The sequence below is a fragment of the Engystomops pustulosus genome, chromosome 4 (assembly GCF_040894005.1).
Source record: "Engystomops pustulosus chromosome 4, aEngPut4.maternal, whole genome shotgun sequence".
NCBI classification, from domain to species: Eukaryota; Metazoa; Chordata; class Amphibia; order Anura; family Leptodactylidae; genus Engystomops; species Engystomops pustulosus.
The window spans coordinates 174,606,435-174,630,739 of NC_092414.1; the positions used below are offsets into that span (position 1 = coordinate 174,606,435).

Consider the following 24,305-nt stretch of genomic DNA (forward strand, 5'->3'; position numbering starts at 1 on the left):
TTTGTACTCGCATCATTAATGTAATATATGTGAACCCCTTCCTGATTGTTCAACACCATAGAATTAGTGGTGCTCTATAAATAATAATAGTATTTGTTATTAGATTAAATCTATAAATATCAATCTCCCCTAATAAACCCACGGACGCCATGAGCTGGCTGGTAAACAGGTTACAGGAGAATTGTACAGAGCACGGGGTTTTCTAGTACTCCTAGATTATTACTTTAATGTTTCCCCTCAACATGTAAAGAGGCTAGTACGGTAAATAATACATTGTAGATTAGATGTGAACACGCCGTCAGTATATTGTGTGCCGTTGGGAACCAGGGAGCTTGTTTACACACATCAGCCTGCCAAGTCCCTGGTGGTCCCGGCAGATCCTCCTCCATGACGGAAAGACCACACATCCTAGTGTGCAAGTAATAGGGAAATGATATCTGCACACAGTGTTGGTGCAGGAAATAAATGTATAAAACAAAATCCTGGACAGGAGAACATCCCAAGGCAGCCATACACAGACCGATGTGCAGAGGTCAGTACCACACCAGACCATGTTATTTACCTGCACACAGGGACGTCCATGTTTACATGTGAGGAGCTCATGGTCTGCCCAGAAGGGAAATCATTTATCAGCTAAGTGATAGATCTGCATCCACCCAATGGCCCCAGACCATTGCAATCCATTGTTTATATAGCCCATTCATGCCATTGTTTATATAGCCAATTCCCAATTCATGAGCACCAGGGGGCCTTCATGTGAACAGCTGGTTTAAAGGAGGGGTCTTCTTTTGTATAACCTGGCCTGGGGGTTTCCCAAAGAGGTCACATATTAATGGCCTTAATAGTCATGCTGGTTTGTGCAATATGTATGTAACTACTGATCCCTAGTGGGACAAGTCCAGAAGCTCCTCCTAAGGAGGAGAGGGAAGAAAAAAAAAAAAATAAATAAAGGAAGAAAAACCCCTTCCAGGCATGAGCAAATTCACACTTGCTGGCAAATTTTATTTCATTCAACTTCTAAAGGAAATTGCTGAGCAGATGGTCCCATTGATAGAGACAGTATAGATTAATAGGTGATAATCTTTGTACAGCTCCGCTAAATATGGTGGTGCTATATAAATTATCACGGGTTGTGGCAATTATACAAATGCTGTAACAAAAACAACATCCAAGGCAAAACCCGTGGGAATTTACAAAAGATCAAAAGATTCACAAACTATTTAACAAAGGGGGAAAAGTTGATACACAAAGTGGATATAAAACCACAAGAGACACATCGAGTTCACACTATGAACAATATGGTATCTGAACATGCAGGTAATACATTATGCAGGGCTCCCATGCTGGATACAGCGCTAGAGGAATCTCCTTCTGCGACAAAGCAGAGATATATAGTCTTCCCTCTAGAGAAACTTCTCCCCAAGCAAAACAAATCTCGAGGCGGAAATCTTTAGAAAAAAAAAAAATCTGCAGAAGTCATTTTAGGGCAAACCTTCCTCTTACTGGGAGACTCTCGGCATTCCAGTTGTAGAAAAAACATTAAAGTTAAATGATGTCAATATTGCAGCATAACCCTGCAGTACATGTGGCCAGACGACTGCTATGACCGAGCGAGAGAGAGGGCGGACAGCCAAAAATATCTGCTTAAAAAAAAAAAAAACCACTATAACACACCATACATATCTATCCACACATATGGGTAGAGACAGGTCTACTGTACTGTATATCTGCAGTATCCTCAAAGCCAACGCCTCTTTTTAAGATTTAAAAAAAAAAAATCTGCTGTTTTTTTTGTTTTTTTTTGGAAAAGAGCACACATACCAAACAAAGGATTCCTCGCTAACCAAACATGTGTAAAATCCCAGATCAGGATCCAAAAAAATCCACACAGACTTCTGAAATAATTTAATGCAGCTCTGAAAACATTAAATAAAAAATCCAGCTGAAGGAGAATACTGCAGATAAGGAGCGCGTGGAGCACTGCAGAGCACAGCTGGCTGGAGGCACAGGCTATAGTGTAGGGGAACTTACAGCACAAAGATTTCTCAAATCCAGACTGCAGGGGCACGGCCAGCCACCGCTATCCGGGCAGCCAGGACCTTGTCAATTAAGCAGAAAAAAAAATATCGGATAGACGGTCATCATTAGGGTCACGTCACATGGGATTTTCCCTTAGTCTCTGTATTCAAGTAGACTCATTGAGAAACGCGGGGTGCTTTAAACGCAGATCATTAACCCCCCAAGAGATCCAGAGCACCTAACAGCAAGGCACAGGCATTGTCCTCAAAGGAGAAGAGTCCAATCTCAGATATCAGATATCCTATACAAAAACCAGGAGTGGACGGACACAGGACAGGGGCAAATCTCTGCAGTTATCTCTCAGTTATCGTTGGCTAAAACAAAGTAAAATAATGCAGACGTGAAGTGGCCTTTAGTGGACAAGCAATAGCCTATGCCAACTATGCAAAGAACATACTCAATGAGGAAGAGGACTACAGTCACCGACTCCAAATCAGCAAAATGTTGGGGTGTATGAATCAGTAAAAATTTTGAGAGCCAGACACATCAATCTAGGAGCCTACATCACACTTATGGCAGCTAGGAAACAAGTCCAATATAACTTGATAAAAATAGCTCCTAGTGTCAATCTCACAGATATACTGACCACTAGACTCCCTGATTTACCTGGCTCTGAGATATAGCGCCCCCATTTTATACCCCCTACCCTTACCTTATATAGCCACCTGCATACTGCTAAAGATCTACTCAATTACCCTAAACTAAGGAACATATTATTAATAATGACAAAAGGACCTATAGTCCATGGTATACAAAAGGATGACCTATAGATTGCGAGAGCTCACAGACCGGGTCCTCCATCCACTGGTGCCATTTCAGTCTAGTTTTGGGTCGCTTGCTCTTGTTTATATGTAATGTATGTGAACCCCTTGCCGAAACTAAAACAATAATGGCAGAGAGTAATATTGGCCATACACGTTATATCAATGTCCGGTCTGGACCCCACACAATATTTTCAGCAGCTCTTCCCCCCATTTATATGGAGAGATGTTCTTAATACAGAGAATGTCATGACATCTGACCGATTCCCTTCTTACAATAAGCAGAAAAATTTTTGCTCAATCATTGCCCATGTAACAAGGACTTTAACCCACTCTCTGCACCAACATATAGCAGAGCGCATTACAGATCTTGGGGGGGACATATACAAATAAAAGTCAGATGATACAATCCACTAAAATAGACCCTCTGTTTTTATCTTTACTCAATTTTGCATTTGAGAACAAAAAAGGCAAAGATATTTGCATTATCTACACAAATGTCAATTTTCGGTATACAGATGAATGGTACATTTAAAACATTAGGCAACATTTAGAAGCAACCAGCCTCAAAATTTTGAAAAGTAACTAAATTCTACATAATCTGTCACTGAGGGCGACCCGTAAAAATATATAAATGTATATCTATCAAGAGAGATAAACATGCAGTAATTTATTTCTATACAATATCAGGTGGACATGACGCAAACTCTCTGATTGACACCACTGGCATAAGGTAGTGGGTTTGATAGATGGTTTCCTACTATCCGACCATCCATTAGGTATTCTAAGATCAATAGGAAAACTACCGATTGCGGAATACATCCTGATATCTGTCTTAACAAAATAGGAAGGTTACAGCCCTAAACTGGAAGGACACGTGAAAAATCCACGTCCTCCAATTACTATAATCCACACGGTTCTATTGCTCTCACATATTAGACTATATTGCAATATACTATGTTTATGTTGGCGTTGGGAAAACATGAGGAGAAGGAATATTTAAATTAAATATGTGATCTTTTTTCTGCTGAAAAATGTGAGATTGGAGATCAAATCTGTAATCATTATTACCAAAAGACATGCAAGTTTATGCTACAATTGTTTTGTGTAGTAAGTGTTTTACCCCAAATAGATATGGGATAGGGAATGTCACATATCCAGATATGACATTTTATACTCGAATTGTTGATTTTTAGCTATAACCTGAAGTCTAGCCCTACTATATAATAGGATAATAAAAATCTTGAAATATTCTGACAGTTCAGCTATAATGGTTTCTACAAAAGTTACAAATAGTTTTTTGGGTTTTTTTAATTAAAAATGTTCATTGAATGTAACAATGTTATGTCTGGTATAAAAAAAAAAACAAAAACAAAAAAAAAAAACCAATGTTATAAAGTCTGAATTCACAACATACTCATAATATGAACTACAACTATTAAATACATAAAAGTACCAAAGGAAACCAACAGAACATGATATCTAGGGATAGAAAGTCAAAATGTAAAGTAATTTTACATAGCTACATCAACCGAGTAGCGGACAAGCCATCAAGAAGCTTTAAAACATTTATATTATCAGTAAAATTCTAATTCATGTAAGAAAAACAATATATAGATCCAGTTAGCAGAAGATTTGCTTTTTTCCCCAACCTCAAATCCTTGTTCGTTCCCATCTCTATGATAAAGACAATAACCAATCGTTTAAAGTTTAATAACCAGCACAAAATTTGTGTTTTTACGTCACAATTCTACATTTCAGGTCTGTACAGTAACTAAGACATAAGGATAAGATCATGGGGGATTTTCACACAAAAACAAGCAAGATATTGGCAATTTTGCCATGAATCTTCAGGAAACTCATAAGATAACATTGTCCTAATAGGAATATATTTTTGTTGTATACAGTTACAAGAGACTAACTAACATCACTGACAATTGTAGCCCCAAAACACTGCCATTAGGACTAAACTTGACAAAAAGCTGTTCTTGACCCTCTGTCCTTCAGATGTATATTTATCAGGCAGACACTGGTCAAATACTAAATATCAACTTTGTTTTGGAACCAAAAAGCAAATAAATATGAAGAAATTAGTTTAAAATTTCATATATAAAACTTTTTATTTGCTTTAAAATTATCAATAAAAAAGTTATATTAACAAAAAATACTATTTCCAACGCCCAGTTCCCCTACAAGAGACACAAAGATTAAATTAAAGAATCTAAAACAAAAGTCAGAACTTCTAGAACATACATGACATCGGTACGTGAACTCAGTCACCAGCTCTTCACATTGTATTATTGGTATGAAGTCCTAATAAACAAAACTAAGTATTGGGGATGAACCCAATTAAAAATAAAAAAACAATGACAATAAAAAAGCTAAAATTTACCATCTAGTAAAAGAGTAACCAACAAATGATGAAAGATCAAAGCTTGTATTCCAAATGGGACTAGGAGGTAAAATGATAAAATAGATGACTGCAGGAAGAATTAAAAGACTCTTAAATAGAGGAAAAATAGAAGAAAAAAAAATTAATTTTTTGCTACCAGTGAACAGCAACCAAAAGGGGTCAAAAAACAAAAGCACCAATGTATTATATTAAAAAAAAAATCTGTTTACCAGTAAATGGGACATTTTCAATCCTTACATATGGACTGGAAACTATGTTAAAATGTTTACAAGCCAGAACATGCATGAAAGCAATGCAGAGACACACAAGAAAAAGAGGTTTATTACATCTGGTGATGAGAGACAGAAAAGATACTATTTTCTAAGGGATTGCTGTTCAGTCACTAAATTCTCAGGATGCGTAGTTATGGAAAGGCGATCATTGCACAACACCAGGACTTTGTGATGAGAAATAAAAACTTATACAAAATGCAAGAAAATGTATAGCTCTACAAGAGATACTAATGTATAAAAAATATGTTATAACTTCTTATTTAGTTTTACATTTTCTGCAGTTGCAAACCAATAATACTAATAAAAAAAACAACGTAAAACCCATATGGTCTGTAAGATCTGATTTTGACTGCAAGATCTAGGCATATTTCTGCGATATTTGTAGCTAGAACGTATATATTGTTCAGCAGACTCTCCACCTGTTGAGTCTATAAATTGTATGGAAATCCTATCAAATAAAAGCCATGGCTCTTAGGAAATTCAGCCCCCAGTACAGAGCTATGAAAAACAATCCTCAAGTCTGCGCCCTCCCACTCCTCGCCTCTTTGAGGACTAGTTAAAGCTTGTAAACAAGGAGGTAGTAAGTGCGTAGTACAGGGTAAGCCAGGACCACCGGTCGCACGCCACTCCCCCCCAATGATGAAAGCATCAGGTCTCTAACACAAAGGATCTTTATAAATCAAACCAAGGAGGCACCAGAGCAGACAAGGGGGGGTAGAATGGAATACCCTCAAATCACAAAACAATCATATGTTTTGTTAGGGGGGGTGGACAATTCTAAGATTCCTATTATTTTGCAGACAGAAGACGGCTATGTGACCCCACAAAACAAAGCCCCTATCTGTAGATCTACGCAGAGATGCTTCATTTCCTAGCCGACTAAAAATAACAGCGAGGAGAAAAATACCATTAACCCCTCCGCCGCCAGGCTCACAATTGTCCGTAAACACACAGGTAGCAATCCTAAGCGTCTACCGTGGGTAAACATGGGAAAGCAACCATATCAGTATAATCCCCAGACACAAGGCTGAAACCAGAACGCTGGCGCTCCGTCACAGTTAATCCTGGACTACTGTATATAGTACCGGCCTGTCTTTCACCCTCCCTGACAAATAATAGAACGGCCATTGTATACAGTGGTGACTTCTGTTCCATGTTGACAGAGCACTTGATGAGTATAGTAATACAGTCACTATGAATGGCCTCAATACCCGGCGCTGCTTATGGTACATCACATCCACATATCTATATAGAATCACACCGAGCTATATACATATATACAGACGTCAATCATTTAATCACCCAATAATTCAATATCTTTACAAACGTAATAAGGTGTCACACACAGAAAGATATCCCACAAGATCAATACAATTCACTGAGAATTTTTTTTTCTCCCTTGCTTTTCAAATCCAAAAATTTTTGGTCAATGTTTTAAAGCAGTTTTTCAAGAACCTACAGCTAAAAATTTTTTGTACAAAATAAAACCCCAGCTCTTCCTCCCCCCTGCTATTCTAGTCGCTGCAGTGATTATGTTCAAGACCATCCCATGTGATCACGGCATCCAATCACTGGCTTTGGTGGTCACTTGGGGAAACGGGCATGAAAGGGACAGAGTTATGATTTTTGGGGATTTTTTTAAATTATTGTATAACATTACCTGCCCTAAGCTACACTTTTACACACAAAAAAAACCCCTTTTATGACGAGGTTAATAATGATGTCAATAAACATCAGACATAACAGATTTTAATCAGAATCTAATCATCCCCAATGATTCCAGGGTGACCCCACTGAATTATGGGGTCACCCCAAGTAACCTGGTGCCATTGCAAACTTAAGACAACACTGATAAAGAACAGGTCCAAAGTTGGGCACAAAACATAGCAGGAGAGATCACAGTATTGTAACCTGGAAAGAAGACGGGAACGGGATGATATCAAAATCCATTACATGGTGAATAAGGAACCGAGCACAAGGACAAGATAACTGGGGGAGGGGGATCTGAAGCAAAATCATGGAGCTTGGAGCAAACTTCCAGCATGAATGTAAACAAGTCTGTATCCCCGGATAATAGTGGAGCAGACTGGAAGGCCTAGAGGCCCATGTGTCTGGTCCATGGGAGGCCGAGCAGAGCGCGCACAGGCGCCTGTTTACACAGATTGTGGTACCTTACATAAGACATCACAGCCGAGATCTTTCATAACTGGACTCACCTTATCTGTAAGCAGAGGATACACAGAGAATACACTATGTGGTGCTGAAACAAGGCTGTATACAGTCATGAACACAGATCTGTAAATAACATGGGCTGTATACAACACTATGAGCAGAGATCTATATACTACAGCAAGGCTGTATACACCACCATGAACATAGATATACATACTACAGCAAGGCTGTATACACCACCATGAACATAGATATACATACTACAGCAAGGCTGTATACACCACCATGAACATAGATATACGGTACATACTACAGCAAGGCTGTATACACCACCATGAACATAGATATACGGTACATACTACAGCAAGGCTGTATACACCACCATGAACATAGATATACGGTACATACTACAGCAAGGCTGTATACACCACCATGAACATAGATATACGGTACATACTACAGCAAGGCTGTATACACCACCATGAACATAGATATACGGTACATACTACAGCAAGGCTGTATACACCACCGTGAACATAGATATACGGTACATACTACAGCAAGGCTGTATACACCACCGTGAACATAGATATACATACTACAGCAAGGCTGTATACACCACCATAAGCATAGATCTATATACTACAGCAAGCCTATATACACCACCACGAGCATAGATCTGTATACACCACCATGAGCAGAAATCTATATACTACACCAAGGCTGTATACATCGCGATGAGCAGAGATCTATATACTACGGAAAGACCATATACACCACCATAAGCATAGATCTATATACTACAGCAAGCCTATATACACCACCATGAACAGAAATCTATATACTACAGCAAGCCTATATACACCACCATGAGCAGAAATCTATATAATACACCAAGGCTGTACACATAGCGATGAGCATAGATCTGTAAACTAGAGCAAGCCTGTATACACCACCATGAGCATAGATCTGTATACACCACCATAAGCAGAAATCTATATACTACACCAAGGCTGTATACAGCACCATGAGCATAGCTCTATATACATAGCCATGAGCAGAGATCTCTATATTACACCAGGGCTGTATACACCGCCATGTGCAGAGATCATCTATAGGGCAGAGTCCACATGGTCCAGGAAAGTAAAGGAATTACATCCCCTATAGTTCTGATCGCTGGCAGCGTGTGCCCATCTTACCTAACTAAAGTCATGAGATATATATGGGGGGCACATTATACCAGTCTGATAACACAGATGCTGTATCAATGTGCCCTAAAAATACAATTCCTACCCATGGTCACTCCTTGTCCACACAACTAGTCATATCATATGGATAGAAATAGGACCTATAAGAGAGGTGACAGCATCATATGTACAGTAGGTGATTATTCCCCTGTAGACCCCAACACTTAGTGATGGCTGATAACAGAGAACAACAGAGGGATTCGAATGACATAGTAATCAGACAGCTCAGATTTAATAGCCAAGTATGAGGTTATCAGACAGCCAGGATCCATGTGTTATTATAGCAACCACCACATCCATGTTGTAGATACAAACATCTAGCCGGAGATGAAGTAATAGATTATAACCAGGGACCACTGTCAGGTATACAGAATACGACCACTATATGGCGGCATTATTACATGTGTACGCAGGTAGCGGTCACATGACCTGGATGTACAGATGTCACACCTATGCCATAAATTACATATAGGCAGACATAACACCCAGCTGTACAGACTGGTGTCACAATGCCAATGGACCGGTACCAGCACCCACATCTCATGCAGATGGGCACATGATAGGAGGCCCTATAGGATGCTGCTATACCATATTATTACAAGGCTGGGCACATCTGTGGGCAACCTGACACAACCTCAGGTGGGCACAACACAGGCAATGCTGGGGGTTGTAGTTCCCTAGAGCCACTTGTGGCAGCTGAGCATTGTCAGGGCATCCCCTCCACGTGTATGCGGGGCAGCAGAGCAGACAGAGGGCAGACACTCACCTTTCCCACCCAGGGACCCCAGGCAGAGGCCCGGGCACAGGAGAAGCAGCAGGAGCAGGGGGACCCCCGATATCCAGGCCGGAGCCCCCCAGCCCGATCCGGCCTTCATGTCCACACAAGACGAGGATCCTCCGATCACATTAACAGCAGCCCCAAAGTGCCCGGGAGAAAGATGGCGGCCGGAGCCCACACACACGCACTGACCCGCCCGCCCGGGGAGCGATACCGGCCGCGCTCCGTGACCTTGCCCCGGTCCCCCCGGGAAAGTGTGGGGGCTTGGTTTTTTTAGGTTCAACCCCGGGATGACACCGAACAGCCCGACCCTGGAGGTTACGACCCCAAATACCTTCCCCTGTGATAGACGGGGCGCAGTCACGTGACGCAGGCGCCCGCGGGTGTCTCCGGGGTGTAGTAGTAGTAGTGATAGTAGTAGTAGCCGGGTGTAGCTCCGGGTCAGCGCCGCCGCCGCTCAGACGTGAGGAGCACGCAGCAGACACCCGCAGTGCACGGCAGCAGCAGCTCCGAGTCCTCCGCCTCCATGTCACCCGCCTGACTCCCGGAGCTCAGCCCGCAGGAGGCCGCTGCGGGACCAATGAATGGAAGTGTCCCCCTCCTCCGCCGCCGCCGGCCTCTCACTCCCGGCCGCTGAAGGTCACAGTAGACGGTGCGCGGGGCCAGGCGGTCAGTCAGTCAGCGGGCTCGGTGTGCGGCGGGTGTCCGGCTGCGGCGCTCTCATTGTGTGATCCCTCTCCGCTGCCTCGTCTATGTGACGTTAATGCTGTAAACAAGAGGCTGAGACACCGCACACTCACATAGACTCACATACACACTGAGCGGCCGCCTGCAAAACACGGACTGGAGCAGCGCCGGGAGGAGCAACATCACCAGCAACACTACTACTGCTCACATCTTATAGTAATATCATCACTACTACTCCCCACATCTTATAGTGCATCATCACTACTACTGCTCACATCTTATAGTAATATCATCACTACTACTCCCCACATCTTATAGTACTGTCATCACTACTACTGCTCACATCTTATAGTACTATCATCACTACTACTCCTCACATCTTATAGTACTATCATCACTACTACTCCTCACATCTTATACTACCATCGTCACTACTACTACTCATATCTTATAGTAATATCATCACTACTACTGCTCACATCTTATAGTACTATCATCACTACTACTCCCCACATCTTATAGTGCATCATCACTACTACTGCTCACATCTTATAGTGCATCATCACTACTACTCCTCACATCTTATAGTACTATCATCACTACTACTCCTCACATCTTATAGTACTATCATCACTACTACTCCTCACATCTTATAGTGCATCATCACTACTACTGCTCACATCTTATAGTGCATCATCACTACTACTCCTCACATCTTATAGTACTATCATCACTACTACTCCTCACATCTTATAGTACTATCATCACTACTACTCCTCACATCTTATAGTACTATCATCACTACTACTCCCCACATCTTGTAGTACTGTCATCACTACTACTGCTCACATCTTAGGCTACATTCACACGAACGTATGGGGGACGTATATACGGCCGACGTATATACGGCCGATATACGTCCCCCATACACTCCTATGGGCGCACGGCACCCTACGGGAGCGGTACGATGCAGCACACGTGCGGCACCGTACCGTTCCGTACCCGGGAAAAAGATAGGACCTGTCCTATCTTTACCCGTAGTACGGGGCCGTGCGCCATAGGTTGCTATGGAGAGGGGCGGGGGTGAGTTGCGCTCACCTCCTCCTCCTCTCCCCGTACACTGCCGTTGCCCGCTACGGTACGGTACGGGCGGGCAACGGCAGTGTGAATATAGCCTTATAGTGCATCATCACTACTACTCCTCACATCTTATACTACTATCATCACTACTACTCCTCACATCTTATAGTACTATCATCACTACTACTCCTCACATCTTATAGTACTATCATCACTACTACTGCTCACATCTTATAGTAATATCATCACTACTACTCCTCACATCTTATAGTACTATCATCACTACTACTGCTCACATCTTATAGTACTATCATCACTACTACTCCTCACATCTTATAGTAATATCATCACTACTACTCCTCACATCTTATAGTACTATCATCACTACTACTGCTCACATCTTATAGTACTATCATCACTACTACTGCTCACATCTTATAGTAATATCATCACTACTACTCCCCACATCTTATAGTACTGTCATCACTACTACTGCTCACATCTTATAATAATATCATCACTACTACTCCCCACATCTTATAGTACTGTCATCACTACTACTGCTCACATCTTATAGTACTATCATCACTACTACTCCTCACATCTTATAGTACTATCATCACTACTACTCCTCACATCTTATAGTACTATCATCACTACTACTACTCATATCTTATAGTAATATCATCACTACTACTGCTCACATCTTATAGTACTATCATCACTACTACTGCTCACATCTTATACTACCATCGTCACTACTACTACTGCTCACATCTTATAGTACTATCATCACTACTACTACTCCTAACATCTTATACTACTATCGTCACTACTACTCCTCACATCTTATAGTAAATCATCACTAATACTGCCCACATCTTATAGTGCATCATCACTACTACTGCTCACATCTTATAGTACTATCATCACTACTACTCCCCACATCTTATAGTACTATCATCACTACTACTCCTCACATCTTACATTACTATCATCACTACTACTGCTCACATCTTATAGTACTATCATCACTACTACTCCTCACATCTTATAGTACTATCATCGCTACTACTCCTCACATCTTATAGTACTATCATCACTAGTCCTCACATCTTATAGTACTATCATCACTACTACTGCTCACATCTTATAGTACTATCATCACTACTACTGCTCACATCTTATACTACCATCGTCCCTACTATTCCTCACATCTTATACTACCATCGTCACTACTACTCCTCACATCTTATAGTACTATCATCACTACTACTCCTCACATCTTATAGTAATATCATCACTACTACTGCTCACATCTTATACTACCATCGTCACTACTACTCCTCACATCTTATAGTACTATCATCACTACTACTCCTCACATCTTATAGTAATATCATCACTACTACTGCTCACATCTTATACTACCATCGTCACTACTACTCCTCACATCTTATAGTACTATCATCACTACTACTCCTCACATCTTATAGTACTATCATCACTACTATTGCTCACATCTTATAGTAATATTATCACTACTACTCCCCACATCTTATAGTACTATCATCACTACTACTCCTCACATCTTATAGTACTATCATCACTACTACTCCTCACATCTTATAGTACTATCATCACTACTACTCCTCACATCTTATAGTACTATCATCACTAGTCCTCACATCTTATAGTACTATCATCACTAGTCCTCACATCTTATAGTACTATCATCACTACTACTCCTCACATCTTATAGTACTATCATCACTACTACTCCTCACATCTTATAGTACTATCATCACTACTACTGCTCACATCTTATAGTACTATCATCACTACTACTCCTCACATCTTATAGTACTATCATCACTACTACTCCTCACATCTTATAGTACTATCATCACTACTACTCCTCATATCGTATAGTACTATCATCACTACTACTCCTCACATCGTATAGTACTATCGTCACTACTACTCCTCACATCTTATAGTACATCATCACTACTACTCCTCACATCTTATAGTACTATCATCACTAGTCCTCACATCTTATAGTACTATCATCACTACTACTGCTGCTCACATCTTATACTACTATCATCACTACTACTACTGCTCACATCCTATAGTACTATCATCACTACTACTCCTCCCATCTTATAGTACTATCATCACTACTACTCCTCACATCTTATAGTACTATCATCACTACTACTCCTCACATCTTATAGTACATCATCACTACTAGTCCTCACATCTTTTAGTACATCATCACTACTACTGCTCACATATTATAGTACTATCACCACTACTAAAACTGCTCACATCTTATAGTACTATCATCACTAAAACTACTGCTCACATCTTATAGTACTATCATCACTACTACTGCTCACATATTATAGTAATATCATCACTAATACTTCTGCTCACATCTTATAGTACTATCATCACTACTACTACTGCTCACATCTTATAGTACTATCATCACTAAAACTACTGCTCACATCTTATAGTACTATCATCACAACTACTACTGCTCACATCTTATAGTACTATCATCACTACTACTGCTCACATCTTATAGTACTATCATCACTACTACTGCTGCTCACATCTTATACTACTATCATCACTACTACTACTCACATCTTAAAGTACTATCATCACTACTACTCCTCACATCTTATAGTACTATCATCACTACTACTGCTGCTCACAACTTATACTACTATCATCACTACTACTACTCACATCTTACAGTACTATCATCACTACTACTCCCCACATCTTATAGTACTATCATCACTAATGCATCTCACATCTTATAGTACTATCATCACTACTTCTGCTCAAATCTCATAGTACTCTCATCACTACTACTAATGCTCACATCTTATAGTGCTGTCATCACTACTACTGCTCCCATCTTATAGTACTATCATCACTACTACTACTGCTCACATATTATAGTACTTTCATCACTACTACTGCTCACTTCTTATGGTACTATAATCACTAATACTACTACTACTCACTTCTCACAGTACTATCATCACTACTTCTGCTCACATCTTATAGTACAATCATCACTACTACTGCTCACATATTATAGTAATATCATCACTTATACTACTGCTCACGTCTTATAGTACTACCATCACTACTACTGCTGCTCACATCTTATAGTACTATCATCACTACTACTGCTCACATCTTATAGTACTATCATCACTACGACTTCTGCTCGCATCTTATAATACTATCATCCCTACTACTGCTCACATGTTATAGTACTATCATCACTGTTCCTGCTGCTCACATCTTATAGTTCTGTCATCACTACTACTACTCCTAACATCTTACACTACTATCATCACTACTACTGCTCACATCTTATAGTACTATCATCACTACTACTACTCCTAACATCTTACACTACTATCATCACTACTACTGCTCACATCTTATAGTACTGTCATCACTACTACTACTCCTCACATCTTATACTAATATTATCACTACTACTGCTCACATCTTATAGTACTATCATCACTACAACTTCTGCTCGCACCTTATAGTACTATCATCACTACTACTGCTCACATGTTATAGTACTATCATCACTACTACTGCTGCTCACATCTTATAGTACTGTCATCACTACTACTACTCCTAACATCTTACACTACTATCATCACTACTACTGCTCACATCTTATAGTACTATCATCACTACTACTACTCCTAACATCTTACACTACTATCATCACTACTACTGCTCACATCTTATAGTACTGTCATCACTACTACTACTCCTCACATCTTATACTAATATTATCACTACTACTGCTCACATCTTATAGTACTATCATCACTACAACTTCTGCTCGCACCTTATAGTACTATCATCACTACTACTGCTCACATGTTATAGTACTATCATCACTATTACTGCTGCTCACATCTTATAGTACTGTCATCACTACTACTACTCCTAACATCTTACACTACTATCATCACTACTACTGCTCATATCTTACACTACTATCATCACTACTACTCACATCTTATAGTACTATCATCACTACTACTACTCCTAACATCTTACACTACTATCATCACTACTACTGCTCATATCTTATAGTACTGTCATCACTACTACTACTACTCCTCACATCTTATAGTAATATTATCACTACTACTGCTCACATCTTATAGTACTATCATCACTACAACTTCTGCGCGCATCTTATAGTAATATCATCACTACTACTGCTCACATCTTATAGTACTATCATCACTACTACTGCTCACATCTTATAGTACTATCATCACTATTACTGCTGCTCACATCTTATAGTACTGTCATCACTACTACTACTCCTAACATCTTACACTACTATCATCACTACTACTGCTCACATCTTATAGTACTGTCATCACTACTACTCCTCACATCTTATAGTACTATCATCACTACTACTCCTCACATCTTATAGTAATATCATCACTACTACTACTCCTCACATCTTATAGTAATATTATCACTACTACTGCTCACATCTTATAGTACTATCATCACTACTACTCCTCACATCTTATACTACTATCGTCACTACTACTACTGCTCACATCTTATAGTAATATTATCACTACTACCACTGCTCACATCTTATAGTAATATCATCACTACTACTGCTCACATCTTATAGTACTATCACCACTACTACTACTACTATTCACATCTTATATTACTATTATGACTACTACTGCTCACATCTTATAGTATTATCATCACTAATACTACTACTACTATTCACATCTTATATTAATATCATCACTACTACTGCTCACATCTTATAGTGCTACCATCACTACTAATGCTGCTCACATCTTATAGTACTATCAGCACTACTACTGCTCAAAAATTATAGTACTATCATCACTAATACTACTTCTCACATCTTATAGTACTATCATCACTACTACTACTGCTTTCATCTTATAGTACAATTATCACTACTACTGCTCACATCTTATAGTCCTATCATAACTACTACTACTTACAACATATAGTACTATCATCACTACTACTACTGCTCACATCTTATAGCACTATCATCACTACTACTGCTCACATCCTATAGTAATATCATCACTACTACTACTGCTCACATCTTATAGTACTATCACCACTTCTACTTCTCACATCTTATAGTACTATCACCACTTCTACTTCTCACCACAAACCCCACAAATATAGTATCACCACCTCTGTAACAACCCATAGAATAAAAGTAAATTATTGAACGATGAACGCAGTTAAAAACCCGCCAAAAATTATCATTTTTTAGCTATTGAATCCAACATAAAATGCAATAAAAAGTGATTTAAAAAAAACATATGTACTCCTGAATGATACTGTTGCAAAGTACAACATGTCCTGCAAAAAAACAAGCCATCAACCAGCTCCATAGCCAAAAAAGTTAAAATGTTATGCCACTTGGAAGACGGCGATGCAAAACTGAGAGATTTTTCCCCACATATGGTTTTATTTGGCAAATTTAGTAAAATGTAAGAAAAATTATTCATGTATTGTATCTCCGTAATCGTATCGACCCGTAGAATAAAGATAACATGATTATTAGGCTAAATGGTGAACACCAAAAAAAAGGGGATACCAACCACAAATGGTAACAATGGAAAAAGCACCATCACATGGTCCCAATACTAAAATCCTGGCAGCTGCCGGGTGCTCCTTCCCTTCTGCGCCTCGCTTTGCCCCCATAAAACAAGTAACGACCACATGTGGGGGGTCTCTGCACTCGGGAGAAATCGCATAACAAATTGTATGGTGGGTTTTCTCTTTTTATCTTTTGGAAATGTGTACATTTTAGGGCTAAATGAACATATAACTGGCACAATTTGACCTTTCTAAATTTCACCGCCATTTTGATGTAATTACTATGAAGATCTCAAGGGGTTAACAATCTTCCTAAAAGCTGTTTCTGATAGTTTGAGGGGTTCATATTTGAAAATGTGTTGATTATATAAGGGGTTTTGATGTTAAATATGTAAAATTTCATTTAAAACCGTATTTATCCCCAAAATGGTCAATTCTGAAAATCCATAAACTATTTGTAAGCCGCGTAACATCAAAATAAATTATCCAGACATTTCAAAAATGATGAAAATGTAAGACATATGGGAAATGGTATTCAGCAACTTATTTAGTTGGTAAATCTATCTGCCTGAAAACGCGATGATTTTGAATTTCGGAAATGGCTAATTTTTTTAAAAAATCGTCATTTTTTCTTTTTTTTTTCATAAATAAACGCAAAACTCACCAACCAACATTTACCACTAAAATAAAGTACAACATGTGAGGAAAAAACAGTCTCAGAATAATTTTGATAAGTAACAGTGTTAAAAAGTTATTACCATATAAAGCGACGTAAGTCAGAATCCAAAAAATGGGACTGAGCCTTAAGCTACAAAATAGCTGCGTCCTTGAGGAGTTAAAGTTCATGACCTTCTATTTACAAATAATCTGCAAAAGCTCTGAGCAGGACAGAAGAGAAGTTTGTAGGATGTTGCAGATACTACAGAGAAGTGTCACCATGTAGCAGGACGACCATACTGGTGTCTGGGGAGGATATTGCCCAGAATTACAGGGGGGCAGCAGAAGATCAGCACTGGGGGATCCCCTCCAGGAGAAGTCACTGCTGAGGAGGTCACTGGGTGCAGGGTGTCACACACCTGGGCTCTGCTGTGAGGGTCGTTTTCATGGTGGGGTGTGGGAGAGAAGCATAGTGGAGTTTGTAGGGGGATCACATGTAAGTGTCCGAATCTAACATTGTTCCTAAGTAAAGTGCAGTCGGACAAATATGCTGAGACTCACATGTTGATTAATAAGAGGCAAAAACTCAAATCATCACAGATGGATGTAACAATGCGTCTCGTTTATGCATAAAAACGGGACTAGTGCGACTGTGATACATCTGGCTCTATATATATTACCATCATTACTACTTCTGTTGCTCACATTATATAATACTACATATAATACCATCACTACTAATACAGGCGGTCCCCTACTTAAGAACACTCGACTTACATACGACCCCTAGTTACAAACGGACCACTGGATATTGGTAATTTATTGTACTTTAGTCCTAGGCTACAATAAACAGCTATAACAGTTATCACTGGTGTTTACAATGAAGCTTTATTGTTAATCCTGGTTCTTATGACAACCCAACATTTTTAAAATCCAATTGTCAAAGAGACCAAAAAAAGTTCTGGCTGGGTTTACAATAATAAAATACACAGTTCCGACTTACATACAAATTCAACTTAAGAACAAACCTACAGACCCTACATGTATGTAACCCGGGGACTGCCTGTACTGCTCACATCATTACATAATACCATCACTACTACTTCTGCTGCTCACATTATATAATACTATATATAATGCCATCACTACTTCTGCTATTCACATTATATAATACTATATGTAATACCATCACTACTTCTGCTGCTCACATTTTATAATACTATATATAATACCATCACTACTTCTTCTGCTGTTCACATCAGTACTACTATCATAATACCATCACTATTACTACTATATACAATAATATCACTACTGCTCACATCACATAATACTATATATAATACCTTACCTCCCAAACGTCCTGGATTCAGCCGGAAATTCCCATTTTTGGGCTTTGTCGCGTAGTCGAGGGTGGCTGGGAGAGTGTCCCACACTGCCCCATTGTCCCCCGGTTTGTCCCGCCTCCTCCTGGACGACAGGAGGAAATTTTATACTGAGTAGGACCTTTACCCATGAAATCCTTGTAGAATATATATATACACTCACCGGCCACTTTATTAGGTACACCATGCTAGTAACGGGTTGGACCCCCTTTTGCCTTCAGAACTGCCTCAATTCTTCATGGCATAGATTCAACAAGGTGCTGGAAGCATTCCTCAGAGATTTTGGTCCATATTGACATGATGGCATCACACAGTTGCAGCAGATTTGTCGGCTGCACATCCATGATGCGAATCTCCCGTTCCATCACATCCCAAAGATGCTCTATTGGATTGAGATCTGGTGACTGTGGAGGCCATTTGAGTACAGTGAACTCACTGTCATGTTCAAGAAACCAGTCTGAGATGATTCCAGCTTTATGACATGGCGCATTATCCTGCTGAAAGTAGCCATCAGATGTTGGGTACATTGTGGTCATAAGAGCAGTGCATTAGTATTCATCATACATGGGGATATTTTTCGTGTTTCGGTGATAGAGGCTACTCCCACCCCCATCCTGTCAAATTCATCAATTCATTGATGTACCTGTCAGGCGGTCGCAACCCTGTACACCTTCATGGTGTGGAGTGGCGTGTGTATATATATATATATATACACTCACCGGCCACTTTATTAGGTACACCTGTCCAACTGCTCGTTAACACTTAATTTCTAATCGGCCAATCACATGGCAGCAACTCAGTGCATTTAGGCATGTAGACATGGTCAAGACAATCTCCTGCAGTTCAAACCGAGCATCAGTATGGGGAAGAAAGGTGATTTGAGTGCCTTTGAACGTGGCATGGTTGTTGGTGCCAGAAGGGCTGGTCTGAGTATTTCAGAAACTGCTGATCTACTGGGATTTTCACGCACAGCCATCTCTAGGGTTTACAGAGAATGGTCCGAAAAAGAAAAAAACATCCAGTGAGCGGCAGTTCTGTGGGCGGAAATGCCTTGTTGATGCCAGAGGTCAGAGGAGAATGGGCTGACTAGTTCGAGCTGATAGAAAGGCAACAGTGACTCAAATCGCCACCCGTTATGACCAAGGTAGACAGAAGAGCATCTCTGAACGCACAGTACGTTGAACTTTGAGGCAGATGGGCTACAGCAGCAGAAGACCACACCAGGTGCCACTCCTTTCAGCTAAGGACTGGAAACTGAGGCTACAATTTGCACAAGCTCATTGAAATTGGACAGTAGAAGATTGGAAAAACGTTGCCTGGTCTGATGAGTCTCGATTTCTGCTGCGACATTCGGATGATAGGGTCAGAATTTGGCGTCAACAACATGAAAGCATGGATCCATCCTGCCTTGTATTAACGGTTCAGGCTGGTGGTGGTGGTGTCATGGTGTGGGGAATATTTTCTTGGCACTCTTTGGGCCCCTTGGTACCAATTGAGCATCGTTGCAACGCCACAGCCTACCTGAGTATTGTTGCTGACCATGTCCATCCCTTTATGACCACAATTTACCCAACATCTGATGGCTACTTTCAGCAGGATAATGCGCCATGTCATAAAGCTGGAATCATCTCAGACTGGTTTCTTGAACATGACAATGAGTTCACTGTACTCAAATGGCCTCCACAGTCACCAGATCTCAATCCAATAGAGCATCTTTGGGATGTGGTGGAACGGGAGATTCGCATCATGGATGTGCAGCCGACAAATCTGCGGCAACTGTGTGATGCCATCATGTCAATATGGACCAAAATCTCTGAGGAATGCTTCCAGCACCTTGTTGAATCTATGCCACGAAGAATTGAGGCAGTTCTGAAGGCAAAAGAGGGTCCAACCCGTTACTAGCATGGTGTACCTAATAAAGTGGCCGGTGAGTGTATAATGATTTCAATGACATGTTAGCAGCCCCCCCAGATCCCATCATAGCATGCATCTCAGACATTATCATTATTTCTGGATGCTTGCTGGACATTCCAATAATTTGTAGTGCATGCCGTCTGAACATCTAGATTCCAGGCTATATCTAGCGCGGCCATTATTATGGTCATTGCTAGGAATAGTAAGCACTAAGTATCACACATTCCTGCCTCTTTAGTAAACATTTCTAATCCCCATCCTACTTCTAATTCCTATCTCATACAGTATTGGTTTAGTAATGGTTACTACACATGGCTTTCCACATAAATGATTTTATCGCACTTGTTTTATATCCGTAATAGACATCACAATTCCAATGTGCTGCTCCCTCCAACCAATCCTAATACTATAACCAGACCTGTATAAATTCTATTCTCAAATCTTTTGGCTTTAATTTGGACTCTTATGTCTATGATGACATCCAATTTTCGTATGATTACATCCTTTTGACAGGATAAAGTTGCACATTTTTGTCATATTGTGTCATTTTAGTTCAGTCGACAATATCGAAAGACAAGATCAGTTATAGTAGGTGTTTGCCTGAGCCACTTCTGTATTAAAGGAAATCTAGCATGGATGTATGCATGGCATCCTTCCTTCTAAATTCAACTTTAAATTATGAAAACCAGCCTAATGGGCTCTGTGGGGGTGTTATTGGAGCCCATCTGTATTGTAGCTTCCCCCACTATTACACTGTCCAAGGAGCACTTCACATTCCCACTGTGTGTTAAACCTTCTTTTGCTGCAGCAAGATTACATCAGGCAAAGAGAGGGAAAGTGCTAAAGGGCAGAGGGAGACAGTGTAACAGCTGGTGCAGCACGGAGGGGCTCTGGTCAAGCCCCCAGAAGCTCTTTATGCTAATTTGCATAATGTTAAGAGTTGATTTAAGGAGTAAAGAGGCCATGGATAACAATAAGAAGATGACCACAGTCACAGTGCCTGGATCTATGAGTAAGTGTCCCTAGTTTATCCATACTTGATTATGATGGGAAATTGTAGTAAGTCTAAAGACTTTTCTAGTACATACAGTAGGCTACCTGTACACAAACATTGCAAAAATGGGATGGGAAAAATGGATAAGCATCACTCTGGCCTGTGTTTTTCATGGCTGCTAATAAACTATAGTCTATGAATCATCTGTAAAATGGTTCTGTCTAAGACATGCTCTACTCTTAAGTGGATCGTCGTATGGTCCATTAAAATAACGTCCGTGGGTAGTGTTCCATGGAAAAGTATGGCATGTAGCGCAGCCATGTGCTGAACATTCAAAAGACGGACGGCCCATGGCCAATTCTTCTGCCCATAAATCTTCATGAACTCTCCTTAGGATGGACCATCAATATCAGATAAGTCAGAATCTGACTCCCAGCATCTTTGGCTTTGGTGGAAGAGCGGCAGATCTGTGACTGCTTACCAGCCAGATGCTACAGCTGAAATGAATAGTCACTACATGGAGGTAGACAAATGCTGCAGAATTCTGAGTTAAGTGACATTCTTTAATTTTAATTTTTAAATTTTTTTTAGTATTTTTTTTATACTAGGCACACATTTTGTGATGTGGATTATTATATTATCTGCTTAACAATCAGATTGGATATACAGAATGTGAGTGTTTATTAGGCAGATAATACAATGATTAGCACACACACAGGATAGTACTACAAGAGCTGCTACCTACTGCGGCCTGCAAGGATCTCTGTGAACAGACCTAAGATATGTCAATAAGCTGATGCCCAATAGAAGTGTAAAAACAACTTTTCCTACTTTTTTATGCTTTTAATTCGGTTAGAGGCATCCTATAGTCTACAAAAATCCAGTGTATATGTGTGTGTAAATATATACAGTATATACAAAAGTTATAATGGAATAGCTGGCATAGTATAGACAAGAAATTGTACTTCCTGTCTACAAACCTACACATTTCCATGGTAACGCGAAAAGACACATCCATCTTTTCCATTCCATTCAGAGAGCTTGGAAAAAGCAGAAAAACACAAAAAGGGCTTATATTACAATGTGGCTGTATTATAGTAATTGTTTTGGGTTCACATTTATTTCATTTTAAAATACAAGGAAAAAGCATATGGGAAAAAAAAACTGTAAAAATGTAAAAATGCATTTTCATGTTGTATCTTTTAAAGTAATGATTTATCGTTTATCAAAAAGTCATAATATATGCGCTCTGATGTGCATTTTTTAAAATGGCTTTCTCCCTATGGGGCACATTTACTTAGCCGTCTTGTCGCGATCCTGAGGTGCGTTGTCCGATGTGGATTCACTAAGATTGTGCCTCCAATTTCCTGCATGTGTTGCTTCCCCCGCTGAGGTCCGCCGGAGTTCACCTTCTTTTTCCTGGTGCATGTAAGTGCATAACTTGCAACACAATTTTGAATGTTAAATCCCGCGCTTAGTCCGAATCAGTCGGGTTGTCCGACGGCTACGCCCCTGATTTGTGTTGCATGAAAGTCGGCGATTGCATGCGCCAAAAACCTCAGTTAGATGCGGCGCTAAACAAAAATGTCGGAAAACCCAAGGAAAATGCGGCGTGCGGACCCTTAGTAAAGGTGCCCCTATGTGTCAAAGTGCAAGAAAAACACAATGGAGATCCAAAACTCCCTCAACAGTAGCTCAATGATCCCGGCCGGACCCGAATCCAGCGCAGAGAACGCGCCGCTGGATCGCGAATGGACCAGGTAAGTAAATCTGCCCCATGACTGATATAGTCTGATATATATATATATATATATGATATATCCTGATAATGACTGATATATTTGTACCTAATATAAACAGTTTTAAAACTTTAAAACAAAAAAGTGCTAGAAAAACACATAAGGGTGGACATAACTTGTTCTGAACCATGTACTGTAGTAACGACGCAGGTATTGATGGTAGGATTCCTCGGAGTAGCCTGTGGTGGATGTGCATGGCACCAGCTCCACCAACTTTGTTATTTACTGTGTCTTTCTTTATCCCCTGCCTTTCTTCCTTATTTAAGAAGTTTGTGTAAATCAGGTTTTTGTCCTCTATCCACTGACAGATGAGAGATAAAGAAACCTGATAAAGTGTCTGATGACTAGAAGGGGTATTCTCATGAAGATTAGA

The 24,305-nt window shown here is 40.0% G+C and overlaps 1 protein-coding gene across 1 annotated transcript in view; it reads right to left on the reverse strand.

The window, feature by feature from the left end:
* IGF1R (insulin like growth factor 1 receptor) overlaps positions 1–10,550 on the reverse strand; it is a 110,796-nt gene extending 100,246 nt beyond the window's left edge. The window contains exon 1 of the mRNA XM_072148582.1: positions 9,711–10,550. Within this exon, the coding sequence (XP_072004683.1) occupies positions 9,711–9,819 (109 nt within the window). The 5' untranslated portion in view covers positions 9,820–10,550. The remainder of the gene's footprint in view (positions 1–9,710) is intronic.
* Between the last annotated feature and the right edge of the window lie 13,755 nt (positions 10,551–24,305).